The 13,631-nt window shown below is 35.2% G+C and overlaps 2 protein-coding genes across 8 annotated transcripts in view; one reads left to right on the top strand and one right to left on the bottom strand.

Moving 5' to 3' along the window:
- The window catches only part of DHX57 (DExH-box helicase 57), a 53,322-nt gene extending 44,814 nt beyond the window's left edge, over positions 1-8,508 (bottom strand). The window contains exons 1-2 of one of the 6 annotated variants that reach the window (XM_023531339.1): positions 8,446-8,508; positions 1,526-1,740 (exon numbers count right to left, since the gene is read on the bottom strand). In XM_023531339.1, coding sequence (XP_023387107.1) covers positions 1,526-1,734 — 209 coding nt within the window. In that variant the 5' untranslated portion in view covers positions 1,735-1,740; positions 8,446-8,508. Of the gene's footprint in view, positions 1-1,525; positions 1,741-7,980; positions 8,129-8,154; positions 8,259-8,352 lie in introns of those variants that run through there. The other 5 variants (XM_023531340.1, XM_023531341.1, XM_023531342.1 and 2 more) reach the window with 5 other exon arrangements.
- A 22-nt stretch (positions 8,509-8,530) lies between these two features.
- On the top strand, positions 8,531-12,901 carry MORN2 (MORN repeat containing 2). Of its 2 annotated transcripts, XM_011361382.1 has the most exons (5): positions 8,531-8,674; positions 9,996-10,046; positions 10,453-10,559; positions 11,269-11,405; positions 12,568-12,901. In XM_011361382.1, exons 4-5 carry the CDS (start codon positions 11,269-11,271, stop codon positions 12,668-12,670), a joined length of 240 nt encoding a protein of 79 aa, XP_011359684.1. In that variant the 5' UTR covers positions 8,531-8,674; positions 9,996-10,046; positions 10,453-10,559; the 3' UTR covers positions 12,671-12,901. The 2 variants fall into 2 exon arrangements, with proteins under 2 accessions (XP_011359684.1, XP_011359685.1); XM_011361383.2 differs by lacking the exon at positions 9,996-10,046 and having other exon boundaries at positions 8,544-8,674.
- The last annotated feature ends 730 nt before the right edge of the window (positions 12,902-13,631 follow it).

Below are 13,631 nucleotides of genomic sequence, written 5' to 3'. Positions count from 1 at the left end.
ACATTATTAGAGAAGTCTTCTCTGATCACTGTACATAAGATAGCAACTATTTAAAAATACTACCAATCTATTTTCATGTTTTCTATCTCTTTTATCCTCTTATTTTTCTCCACAGCACCTACCATCTGACATATTATATATCTGCTTATGGTCTTTATATCTCAAACCTCCTTCTATGAAAGCAAGGAAACTATGTTATTATTGCTTTAATTCTAGTACCTAAAACAGTACCTGGTGCATAGTAGGCACTTAGTCAATTACTTGCTGTATAAATGAACATTGAAGACTGTAAGAACTTATAATGTCTATGTTTTCAAAAAGAATGAAGCTGCATCTAATGCAGAAATTAGGTCCTTCAGTCAGAAGCTAAGGTAAAAAATATAGTTTAAAATTACTCTGGAAGATGCTTATAATGCTATCAAGTTTGACATTGATATATTATCTCTCAGTATGCCCCAAATGACCAATTTTCTTCTAGAATGGAAAAAAAAAAAGTAGATTCTCTAGTTCAATACAAGATGAAGTATTTGGTCATGTTACGCACTATGTATAAAAAACGTATTTAAATCCTAAAATCATATACTCAATGCATCAAGAGGATTAGACAATAAGAAGCACTTGGAAACTGAGACTGAGGAAATATATTTTTCTCTCCATATCTTGCTCATCATGGGGTCCAGATTCATTTAGTGGAAAATTTAAACTATGTAAATGCTATTTCCTTTTCTTTTTTTCCTGACTGCTTATAGCTGAATTTACTTAAGTTAAAAGCATGTATGATGCAGTTAAACTCCAGCACTTATTTATATTCCTTTCTAGCTAATATTTAATTGAGTTATTCCCACAAGAGTGTGTGTGTGTGTGTTTGTAAGTACAGCTTTAAAGACATCTCTCCATCTCTAAAAATTCCAGTAGACAGCTCACAGTTCAATTTGAAAGACAATTGGAATTTTATATTTATACTGCATAACACACTGTAGTAAATCTTCACTTTCATTAAATATTCATTAGATTATCAGAATTTATTCATTATTTAAAAGTTGAAAGAGCAGCCTGAATATGACGTCTGTCACTGGTCATTGCATGAAGTACCAGTGAAGATTTGGTTGATCTGGTTGGGAAATGGATAACCCATCAACTAGCAAGAGTATAGTCAGGTCACATTCTGGTCATAGTCAGGTCACATTGTCTAAGAAATACTTAAAATTTTCATCACTTTCACCATTTCCAATATTTACTTTCTTAGTAACATTGGTTATAATAATAGTATTATACTCAACTCACAGTGTCATGTGCAAATTAAAGTAAATTCAGATTTTGAACTTCCAGTATGAAAAAGCTGTTATTTGCCATCATGCAGTTAGAAAATGTTACGAAGAGGGGTACTGCAAGGTTTTAAAATAAGAGGAACAAATAATTTGATCAGAATTACTTAGCATTTTCCTCCCTTCTTTTGGCCAACTGTTGTCCTATAGATTAGGAATCGATACCATTTCCATATTTGAACATTCAAAGAGCATAATACCTGGCTGAGCGCCTTGATTCACTGAAGATACAAAAGTCATCACCATCATCCCAAATTCTACTTGCCGCCTTTCTATTGCCACCACTGCCACCAGTGCCGCTGCTACCACCGTGAGATTTACTAGTGTGACTCCTGCCACCTCTTCCTCCTCTAGAAGACCCTTTTCCACCTCCTTTGCCCGGCTTGCCTTTTCTTCTTACTGAACTCATTTTCACCTGCAAGAGAAAAAAGTAATACAGACATCATAAAATCAGACAGGTATAGCAGTAATCCTTTGTTAAAGTTATGGATATAGCCTATTTTCAAGAAATAAAGGAAAAAGCACATTTTAAAAGGACCAATTTAGGGAAAGCATGGATAAGCTGTTTCACAAAAGATTTACAAGCACACCTCCTCAGAATTCATATTTAGTGAATTCCTCTGACACAGATTTCGTAGCCAGGGATGTGCATCAGAAATATATGGAGAAGTTTCAAGACACACATGTGTAGGCCCTAATCCTACATTCTGATTTGGTTAGATCTGGTATAGGATTTAAAGATCTCTAGCTGAGTAGATATGTTTTCACACATTTAATAAGTGATTTGAGAAATAATTTACATATATTTACTTATAATTTACATATATACTTTCAAAACACAGCCCTGGATCGTATAGTATGCCTGGGAGGAGTAAAAGTGTAGAGCTTTTGTATGCGATCCAGGTTATGTTGTTATCAGCTTAAAATAAAGTGTTATAACTATAAGATGTTTTAGGTAAGCCTAATGGAAACTACAAAGCAAAAATCTATAGTCAATACACAAAAGATGAAGAGAAAGGAATAAAGGCACATGATTTCAGAAAATCATCAAATCAGAAAGGAAGACAAGAGAGAAAGAAAGGAACAAAGGATCTATAAAAACCTAAAAATAATTAATAAAATGGCAATAGTAAACCCTAGCTATCAATAATTAAATGTAAATAGACTAAATTCTCCAGTCAAAAGACACAGAGTGGCTGAATGGATGAAAAAACAAAACCCAACTATATACTGCCTATAACAGAAGTGCCTCAGTTTTAAGGACACGATACACTAAAAGTGAAGCGATGGAAAAAGATATGCCATGTAAATGAAAACCAAAAGAGAGCAGGGTTAGGTATACTTATACTAGACAAAACAGACTTTAAGTCAAAAAGGGTAAGAAGAGACATAGAAGTACATTTTATAATGATAAAGGGGTTAATTAGCAAGAGGATCTAACACTTGTAAATATTTATGCACCGGCATCATAACACCTAAATATACAAAGCAAATCAGAATTTATAGACCAAAAATAAAATGAAAATAAGATGCATTAAAATTATAGAATACAGCCAAAACTAGATCCAAGGTATTTTCTTAGACTTACATATTTTTATAGTAAGAGAAAATAGTTTTAACTCAAGTAATAAGTTGCACCAAAAAGAATAAAATACCTATCAATAAATTTAACCAAGGAGGTGAAAGACCTGTGCACTGAAAACTATAAGACACTGATGAAAGAAAGTGAAGACACATATAAATGGAAAGATTCCATGCTCATGGATTGGCAGACTTAATATTGTTAAAATGTCCATACTATCCAAAGCAATCTACAGATTTAATGTAATCCCTATCAAAATTCCAATGTCATTTTTCACAGAAATAAAAGAACCACTTGTATGTTTGTATGAATATTTACTAAAATTTGTAGGAAACTACAAAAGACCCCAGATAGCCAAAGCAATCTTGCAAAAGAATAAAACTGGAGGCATTGTGCTTCCTGATTTCAAATTATATTACAAAGCTATAGTAATCAAAACACTATGGTACTGGCATAAAAACAGATAGATCAATGGAACAGAAGAGAGAGCCCAGATATAAACCCACGCATATACGATCAAGTAATTTATGACAAAGGAGCCAAGAATACACAACAGGAAAATGACAGTCTCTTCAACAAATGTTATTGGGAAAACTTGACAACCACAAGCAAAATAATAAAACTAGATTACTATCTTATACCATACACAAAAATTAACTCAAAATGGATTAAAGACTTAAATGTAAGACCTGAAACCATAAAACTAGAAGAAAACATAGGTGGTATAAGCTCCTTGATATATTGGTCTTGGTGATGATGTTTTTTTAGATCTGACTCCAAAAGCAAAGGCAACAAAACCAAAAATAAACAGGCGGGACTACATTAGACTAAAACGCTTTTGCATAGCAAAGGAAATGATCAAAAAAATGAAAAGGCAATCTATTGAGTGGGCAAAAACATCTGCAAATCATATATCTATTTGATAAGGAGTTAACACCTAAAATATATAAAGAACTCATACAACTCAATAGCAAAAAAATCCAAACTATCTGATTAAAAAATGAGCAGAAAGAACACATACAGAGGGCCAACAGGTACATGAAAAGATGTTCGACATCACTAGTAATCAGGGATATGCGAATCAAGACCATAGTGAGATGTCGCCTCAGAACTGTTAGAATGACTATTATCAAAAAGACAAAAATAACGATGTTGGTGAAAATGTGAAAAAAAAGGGACCCTCATGCACTCACTGTTGGCTGTAATATAAATCGGTGCAGCCACTATGAAAAGAGTATGGAAGTTCCTAAAAAAAATAAAAATAGAACTACCATATGATCCAGAAATTCTATTTCTGCGTATTTATCCAAACAAAATGAAAACACTAATTTGAAAAGTTATATGCCCCCATGTTCATTGCAGCACTATTCACAATACCTAAGATATTGGTAACAACCTAAGTCACTATCAATAGATGAATGGATAAATAAGATGTTGTTGTATATATACAATGGAATACTCAGCCATAAAACAGAATGAAATCTTGCTATTTGTGACATATACGGACCTTGAGGGCATTGTGCGAAGTGAAATAAGACAGAGAAAGACAAATACTGTATGATCTTACTTACAAGTAAAATTAAAAAACAAAACATCAAGCTCATAGATACAGAGAACAGACTAGTGGTTGCCAGAGGGCGGCAGGGGTGAGGATGGGTCAAAAGGTAGAAACTTCCAGTTATAAAATAAATAAGTCATGGGGATGTAATGTACAGTATGGTGACAATAGTCAATACTGTACTGTACATATAAAAGTTGCTAAGAAAGTAAATCTTAAAAGTCCTCATCACAAGAAAAAAATTTTTTTGTAACTCTGTATGGCGATGGACTTTAACTAGACTTACTGTGGTGATCATTTCGCAATATATACAAATATCGAATCATTATGTTGTACACCTGAAACTAATGTTATATGCTAATTATACCTCAATTAAAAAAAAAATGATCCAATTATGTGTTGTCTATTTATCACTTTAAACTCAAAGATACAAATAAATGAAAAGTAAAAGGATGGAAAAAGATAAATCCTGTAAACAGCAACCATAAGAAAGGTGGAGTGGCTATGCTAATATCAGACAAAAGAGACTTTAAAGCAAAAAAGTTTCTAGAGATAAAGAAGAACATTTCATAATGATAAATGAGTCAATCCATCAGGAACATATAACAATTATAAGCATATATGCACCTAATAACAAAGCACCAAAATACATGAAGCAATAAATGACAAAAATGAAGGGAGAAATAGACAATTCGATAATAACAATAGAAGACTTCAATACCCTACTTTCAGCAATGGTAGAACTAAATCAAAGATAAACAATGAATAGAAGACTTAAAACACAATATAAACTAACTAGACCTAGGAGATAACTTTAGAACATTCTACACAACAATAAACATTTTTCTCATGTGCACAGGAAAAAAGTTCAGTATAGTCCTATACTAGGCTATAAAACAAACTTCAAAAAACTAAAAGAAATTAAAATAATACAAAGTATGTCTCACCACAACAGTGGAAATTATAAATAAAAAGCAGGAAAAAATTTCAGAAACTCGCAAATATGTGGAAATTAAACTAGGTCTCTTGGTACTCCTTTCTTCAAAATCTTTCATGATTATAAACATTTACTGATTACTCCCTCCCCCTCCTTGTCCTCCTCCTCTCAGAAAGCTCTTTGAAGGCAAGGATTATATCTATTTTGATTAACACTGTACCTCTAATAACAGTATCTGGCATATAGTAGGAATTCAATATATACTCGTGGAATGAATAACTGAAGGTTGAATAAATGATATGAGAATGGAGATTCACTCATTTAATTATTCATTCCACAAATATTTATTGAGCAGTTATTATGTGCCAAGTCCTAGGGATATAACAGCAAAGAAGACAAAATTCCTGCCTCATGAAATGTACCTTCTGAAGGATAAGACAGAAAATAAATAGATATATAAGTTAAATGCTATGAAGGAAAAGAAAAATCCTGAGGGTGTTATTTTAGGTTGAGTGGTCAGGTAAGGCCTGAGATCATATTTGCGCACACACCTAAACAAATTGAGAGAATGAGTCATGAAATATTTAAAAAAAAAAAAAAAGCATTCTAAGCAGAAGCAATAATAGGTGCAAAGGAGCTCAGCTGGATGAACAGTAAGAAATCTGTAGTGAAGCGAGGAAAGAAGAGATCGGAGAGCAGAGAGGCCCGTGTAGGCCCTAGGAGGACTTTGAATTTTATTCTAAATACAGTTAAGTTCTCCCTTAACGTTGTCAATTGGTTCTGTGACTTTAAGCAAAAGGACTTGTAATGAAACAATTTTACTGTAGGCTACCTGATATAAACAAGGGTTAAGATCTCATAGCATCTCATCAACATTATAATGAAACGAAGTGAACTAAATGACATTATTGGAGGACCTTCTATATAATGAGAAGTCACTATGAGAACTCACTATGAGACAAAAGCCAGATATGACTGACTTATGTTTTAAAACAATTACTCCAGCTGCTTTGTGAAGAATAAAGATTGGGGTGGGGGGGCAGTGAGGAGAAACCAGGAGGCCACTTAGGAAACAACTGCAGTTATTCAGGTTAGAGAAAAAATACAGTGGGTTGGACTAGCGTGGGAGCAGTGGAGTTGAAAAGTGGTCATAGATTCTGAACGTATTTTAAAGGTAGATGAAGCCAGGGTTTGAAACAATCCACCTGACTCCAAAGCTGAAATTCTTTCCACCACATCGACTCTTTACCACACACATATCTTTTATCTTCAATTCAAAGGTTAATGACAAGCTGGCTCCCATTGGATTTGTGCCTGGGTCTTCATTTATAAATGTGACTGAGTAACAACATGGAGAGTTCAATGCCACTGAAAGAAAAAGTTTAGTGTTACAGTTCCCCTAGAAAGGACAGGCATGCCATGCCACCAGGGGCCACAAGGGGGAAGCACCAGTGAGGAGGCAGAAAGGAGCCAAGGGAAGGTATAGGCTACAAGCTTCCTGGTGTTTACATGGGAAAGGCAGGGCAAGGTAAACGGTTTAGCACTGGCAAATCTGAATAATTCCAGCAGACTCTGGGGCATAGAAGATAACCCTATTTGCCTGGTACCTGGTCCTGGATTGATTTTAGGGTGGGGGAAATTACGAGGGTATGGACTCCAGATTGGTTGATGTGCAAAGGAAAGTTGTGTTGAAAGGTCATTTGTTAATTACCTATCCGTAGGAAGGGCAGTTTCTTCCTGATGTCAAAACATCATAAAATATGGGAAATAAAAAATATAATTAATACATTTTCTAATCTAAATTTTAAACCATATCATTGTTTCCTCCTCTTAGATAAGAACATCATAAGAAGTTTAACTACTTCAAGTTCTTCTGTAAAAAGTGGTACATATACACATATTCCTCCCAAAATGTAGGGTCATTAAAAGCTTAACAGGAGACCAAAACAATGGGACAAACTGAATTCTGTAAAGTTGTGCATCAATAATTACCTATTATGTCTAAAATTTTGAAAAAGGAAAAGGATGTGAAAATCAGACAGAAAGATTAGAGTTTCATCTCAAAAATCACCAGCTCAAAAAAAGTCTGTGTAATAAGGAATACTAGGAAAAAAGCAAGAAGATACTGTGCTCCGATTAAAAAAATAATAATAATAAGTGGTTAGCTAACTAGCCCAAGTCACAGCAAGCTTGCCTAAAGAGAGATCAACAACTTGTTTCACACCACTCCAGAAAGTGTTACAACTTGATCTGAGATCTGCTCTCAAATTCCAGATGAAGACTTGCTGGCTGTATCCAATTGAACTCCCCCAGACGTTTTCCAAGGAATAGGAATTAGGTTGTATAATCCACATGGATAGATTCCACTATTCTATTCCATTTCGCCAGGAAAGAGTCCAACTATCTTTTTTTCACAAGGACCTGTTTGGCTTGAAGAGTATCCTTTGTTTCACACCCATTTGGCTCTCAGGAACATAATCACCAAGCTGGACATCGAACACTGATACACACCACTCCTCTTCCAGGCAAATCTCTAACACCATACATCCATCACCGTGAAGATACCCAAACCTGGTACCTTTCTTCGAGCATTCATCGCCTCCAATCCTCTCCCAGTAGCCGCCCAGTTCGAGATGGAGACAGGAAACGAAACCCGAGCCCCTCCAACCCAACTCTTTACCCAGCTCCGAGCCTGAATTTAGCTACCCTGCCTCCAGCCTGAGCGTATTCAAACTCAACTGCCGACCCCCACCTGGCCTGGTCCCAGAGTCTGGGCTCCTGCTGGTCCAGACTCTCTCGCCCCAAACAGGTTGGATCCCGCCTACAGAGCCAGGAAGCTCCTCCGACCCTGACCACTCCGGGAGAGGGAGGCAGTAGAAAGGTCGGCACACTGACAAAGGTCCGACCAGACTATACACACGCCCTTTGTCCGCAGAAGGGGAGGCCGTACCGACTCGCAGTGCTGCTTCCCAGGGCGGCTGTCAGGAGGGAGCACCCAGGGACAAGGGGTCCCACCAGGGTCACCACCCCTCACGGACCTCACCTGGAGCTGCTCCGCCGCGGCCCAGCTGCAGCTGCACAGCCCTGGAGCCTTCTGATTGGCTTAGCCTTGGCCCCTCTCACATTCGTTTCCGGGTGAGAGGTGCCTGGTCGCCCCAGCAACCGAGTCGCACTCTGCGGTTGGCTCACGCTTGGTTCCTTCCACGCCGCGGAGCTGGCGACTCAGGGGAAATCGCAGAGTCAAGAAAATCTCTCCAGCACCTCTCTGCCAAGTGAGTGCCCCTCTTCCTAACGCCCCGAGCGCGGAAGGGCGCCTTTAAGTGGAACTCGCATTGGGCCACGGCTCGGCCCTTGGTAACTCGGTACCGGTGTGACATATTTCCTGAGCGTCTGCGCTGGAGATGGGGTGGGGGCGCGGAGAGCCCTTGGCCTGGGAATCTGGAGATAGGGATTCTAGTTCTGATTTGGCCGTTGGTTTGCTGATGTGAAACCTTAGGCAAGTGCCAACCTCTCTGCTTCCTCTATGGTGCCAGTCGATCTTGATCTGTTAGGTTCCTTCTAGCTCAAACATTCCAAAAATTTCGAATGTGGAACCATTTAAAAGCAATTGAAAACAGTTCGGTTTCTTGAATGATAAAGTTAAGTACGCTGATTAATAAGCATTTAACGATTGCTTCCCAAGTGCCATTCTTTTTAACTTGGTCTCCATTCCAGTCTCATTCTGTTTTTACCCCACCCTCACATCCTACCCTTCATCATTTACTGTCTTTATTTCCTTTCCTTCTGCCAAATCAGAGATTCTTCAGTCCACCTTACCTCCAACACAATCAATAGATCATATAGGCTACCCAAGAGAAATAAAAATATGTCCATATAAAAACTTATACATGAATGTTCATAGCAGCATTATTTATAACAGCCCAAACTGGCAGAACCCAGCTGTCCATCAACTGATTAATAAACAAAATGTGTTATTTTTGTACAATGGACTATTATTTGGCAATAAAAAGAGATGAAGTACTGATACATGCTACAGCATGATGAACCTTGAAAACATCATGCTAAGTAAAAAAAGCCAATCACAAAGGAATATATATATTGTATGATTCCACATATATGAAATGTCCAGAATGTGCAAATTCGTAGTGACAGAAAGTAAATTAGTGGTTGCCAGGGGCTGGGGCTAGGGTGAGGGTAGGGGAAAATTAAAGGAATGGAGAATAACTGCTAATGAGTACATGATTTCTTTTGGGGGTGATTAAAGTAGTCTAAAATTAGATTGTGGTGATAGTTACATAACACTGAATATTCTAAAAAACATTGAATTGTATACTTTTAAAGGATAAATTTTATGGTATGTAAATTATATATTAATAAAGCTGTTATAATAAATAAACCAAGAAATAAAAATCATCTAGACATAATTATTATTTCCCCAAAACCCTCTGCTGAACAATGGAATGCCAAGTAGTCATATGCTTGTGATCATAATAAGTGAGTCTATTTGATTAGCTCTTAAAGCACATTTGTTATAGGTCACATGACATAAAAATATTTACATTTATGTTACTTTTCCTAAATCTTTTAAAACAGCTGCAGAAGTGTATAAGATAAACTTTATATTTCCAAATGGAGACAAGTATGGTAAGCATACATTTCAATTACTTTTTCTATACAGGTTAAAATTAAATAGCTTAAATGTAAAAAAAAAAAAAAATGAGACTGTCACATTTTATAAAACTATTGGCACATTAATTCCATTAAATAAAATAACATGGAAATACTACTAGATGAACAGATTTTAAGTCTAAATTCTAATGTTAAATTTAGGCAGTATGCCTTGGTAACCTATGGGTCAGTCTTCCTAGTTCTTGCATCTCAATGATTACAAGACCATCTAAGCTCCTCATCTGTGGTCTCACTTGTTTCAGTACTAGGAAGACTCAGAAACTCATAGGTGCAGTTTTGATTAGGCCTGACTAAGTAATACTTTATTACTTAGTCAAACAGGGTTTCCATTTATAATCTTCAGTATTTCTCTCTCGTTTAGATGGTGATTGTACAAGGACATCTTCTGGAATCTTTGAGAGAAATGGAATAGGTATTCATACCACTCCTAATGGGATTGTCTACACAGGAAGCTGGAAAGATGACAAGGTATTGTTGTTGGTTTGAATACTGACAATGGATAAGTAAACCTATTGGTTAAATAATTCCAGGTATTTTACACTTAATTAAAAACACATGAGTAGATTATATAACAATAAACCAATGATTATATTTAACATCTATGAACATATGAGTAATATTAAACTCATGTATAGAGCTAATCATCATTATCTTTCTAATCTCCTGTTCATTGGGTAAAGCTAAACTCATTATGTAATTTTCTCATTTAATCCTTGAAGCAACCTCCTGAGGTAGGTACCATTAATACTCTTGTTTACAAATGAGGTAAATCAGGCTCAGATTCCTTGCCCAGCTACTAAGTGATTAAACAAGAATGTGTACTCAGGTCTTCTTGAATACAATTTTTGTTCTTAACAACTTTTGTACTGTTTCTTGGGCTAACTAAACTGGTTGCCCTTTAAGATTTTTGATATATTCAAGGTATCTCAGAGACCTCTACTATCATCATGGTGTTCAAGTGTCCCACATCAGGAACATTTGACCTGGGGGAGCTTCACAGAGGGATACATATGAAGGACAGCGATTAAAATGTTGTCATATTTTTTATGGAAATAAAAAGTAATACAATGATAGATTAAATATAACTAAGTGGATGATAGACATATGTGTACATTTTCAAAGTATTCCAGGGAAACTGAAGGTTAGTTACTTAGGTCATTTCCTTTGTTACAAACAGATGAATGGTTTTGGAAGACTTGAGCATTTCTCGGGAGCAGTATATGAAGGACACTTTAAAGACAATATGTTTCATGGATTGGGGACTTATACATTCCCAAGTGGGGCAAAGTACACTGGAAATTTCAATGAAAATAGGTAAGCTTAAAATAAAAAGTCACTACAGTTCTAAAAGGTTCTTTTTAGGCATGTTTGTTTAAGTATTATATTTAGTTAATGCCAAATATTCTTTTGTAGTACATTTTGTTAAAATAAATTTTTAACATATTTAGTAAGAAATGTAGGGTTATTTTGGGGGAAAAAAATGTTATGAGATGCTGAGCATCATGAGCCTCAAAAAGAAAATATTGTTTATGGTGATAATCTGTTAGACTTTTCATTTACTGTCTCTTGACCCCTCTGTTCATATTAGAACCTTTTGCATTCAGCTTATAAATTTAAAGCTTATTTCAATTATTGAGAAATGTAAGCAAAAATTACTTTCACTGGAAATATCCTGATAAATTTCTTAAAAGCAGCCTTGGGGATAATTTTGTAATTGTTTATTTCATTTTGATCTGATATGTGTGTGTATTTTTACTAGACTAGTTTTAAAAATGTAGGCAAAATTGTAATTTTCAAATTGTAGAAAGGTACCCACTTTACCAGCTTAATCTTCACACTGAATACCATGCCATGTCATCCAGAGATTCATGTTCATTTACAAATACCCCTTTATTATTTCCAGAATTGAAAATGCAGCCTAATTGTCATGAGGTGGTTGATGTAAATACATTTTAAGGAGGGCAAAAAAGTATTCGTTACATTGACTCCAAGTCTGTGATGATAACACATAAACTTTTCATGTGTTAATAGAGGGAGAAAAATCTAACCCATGGAATAAAGGTCTGTCTGTTTATGTGAAGTGCATTTTTACCACTCCAAAGAGTCTAAGAAAATACCAGCACAGAATAGTACCTCAAACATAGTTGATGGTCAATAAATATTTGTCAAATAAATAAATTAACTAATATAAACTTTACATTTTTAACTGATTGTTTTGGTTTTGTGTAAACTTAGCATATGTAATCCTAAAATCTCGGACACCAAAATTTGTATAATGACAATGTTCTTTTGGAATAGTAATAGTAGTAGTTTTTTGTAGTATAGAAAAGCAGGATTACGAGTTTTAAATCAAAGTTTGAAAGTGGAAAGATTCTTCAGACATAGTATATAATATATCACAGACTTGATAATCTTATATCTGGACCGTAAATTCTTGCTCTTTGTTAATGAACAAACTGATTTTTTACTATTGCAGGGTGGAAGGTGAAGGACAATATACTGATATTCAAGGACTAGAATGGTGTGGTAGTTTTCATTTCACAGCTGCTCCAGGCCTGAAACTAAAGCTCCACATGTAGATACTCTGTATTAAAGTTGTAATGTAGTAACTGAAGCATTTAGTTGTAAAGAAAACAAACCTGTCATCTGAAATAACTTCATACATTACTTCTATATTGTAATTTTGCCAATTAAACCATCATTCACTTATGTCTTTTTGAATTTTATTTTTATCATCTTATAATTAGTTTAAATTATGTGATTCAGTTGAGAGTTTGCTCATTTTAATAAACACAGCAGAACTAATCATATTCAATCTTTGTGCCTGAGTTTTGTCATCTTTAAAAAGTTTATCTATGTGTTAAAGGAAACTCAAGAAAATGAAAAGACAATCCACAGAATGAAAGAATATATTTAGAAATCACAAAGCTGATAAATGTTTAGTTTCCAGAATATATAAAGAACTCACATATAAATGTATATAAATAAAAAGACAACCCAATTTAAAAATGGGCAAAGAGTTTGAATAGACATTTCTTCAAATGTCTAATAAGCAAACAAAAAGATGCTCAACATCATTATTCTTTAGGGAAATACAAATTGAACCCACAGTAAAATACCACTTCACAATCACTGGGATGGCTATATTAAAAAAAAAAACAACACAATAACAAAGGTTGGCAAGGATGGGAGGAATTGGAAACCTCAAACATTTCCAGTGGGAAGGTAAAATGATTCAGCCTCTTTGGAAAACAGTTTCTCAAAAAGGTAGACATATAGTTACCATATGACCTAGCAATTCCTAAGTATGTAGCCAAGAGAATTGACTTATACAGGAAATGTCCATAGCAACATTATTCATAACAGCCCAATACTGGAAATAACCCAGATGTCCATCAACTGATGAATGGATGAACAAATCTGGTACATCCATCCAATGGAATATTATTGAGACATAAAAAGAAATGTGACACTGACACATGCTACAACATGAATGAATCTTTAAAATATTGTAGTAAGTGAAATAATCCAATCACAAAA

Source organism: Pteropus vampyrus, unplaced genomic scaffold (assembly GCF_000151845.1).
Source record: "Pteropus vampyrus isolate Shadow unplaced genomic scaffold, Pvam_2.0 Scaffold66, whole genome shotgun sequence".
In the NCBI taxonomy this organism is placed as follows: domain Eukaryota; kingdom Metazoa; phylum Chordata; class Mammalia; order Chiroptera; family Pteropodidae; genus Pteropus; species Pteropus vampyrus.
The sequence above is the reverse complement of the archived record's forward strand: the minus strand, read 5'-3'. Positions and strand labels throughout refer to the sequence as shown.

Excerpts from the sequence above, each read along its gene's own strand:
- MORN2 (XM_011361382.1), top strand. The coding sequence starts at position 11,269 with ATGAATGGTTTTGGAAGACTTGAGCATTTCTCGGGAGCAGTATATGAA. Across the intron at positions 11,406-12,567 it reads GGAAATTTCAATGAAAATAG|GGTGGAAGGTGAAGGACAAT; the intron begins GTAAGCTTAAAA and ends TTACTATTGCAG.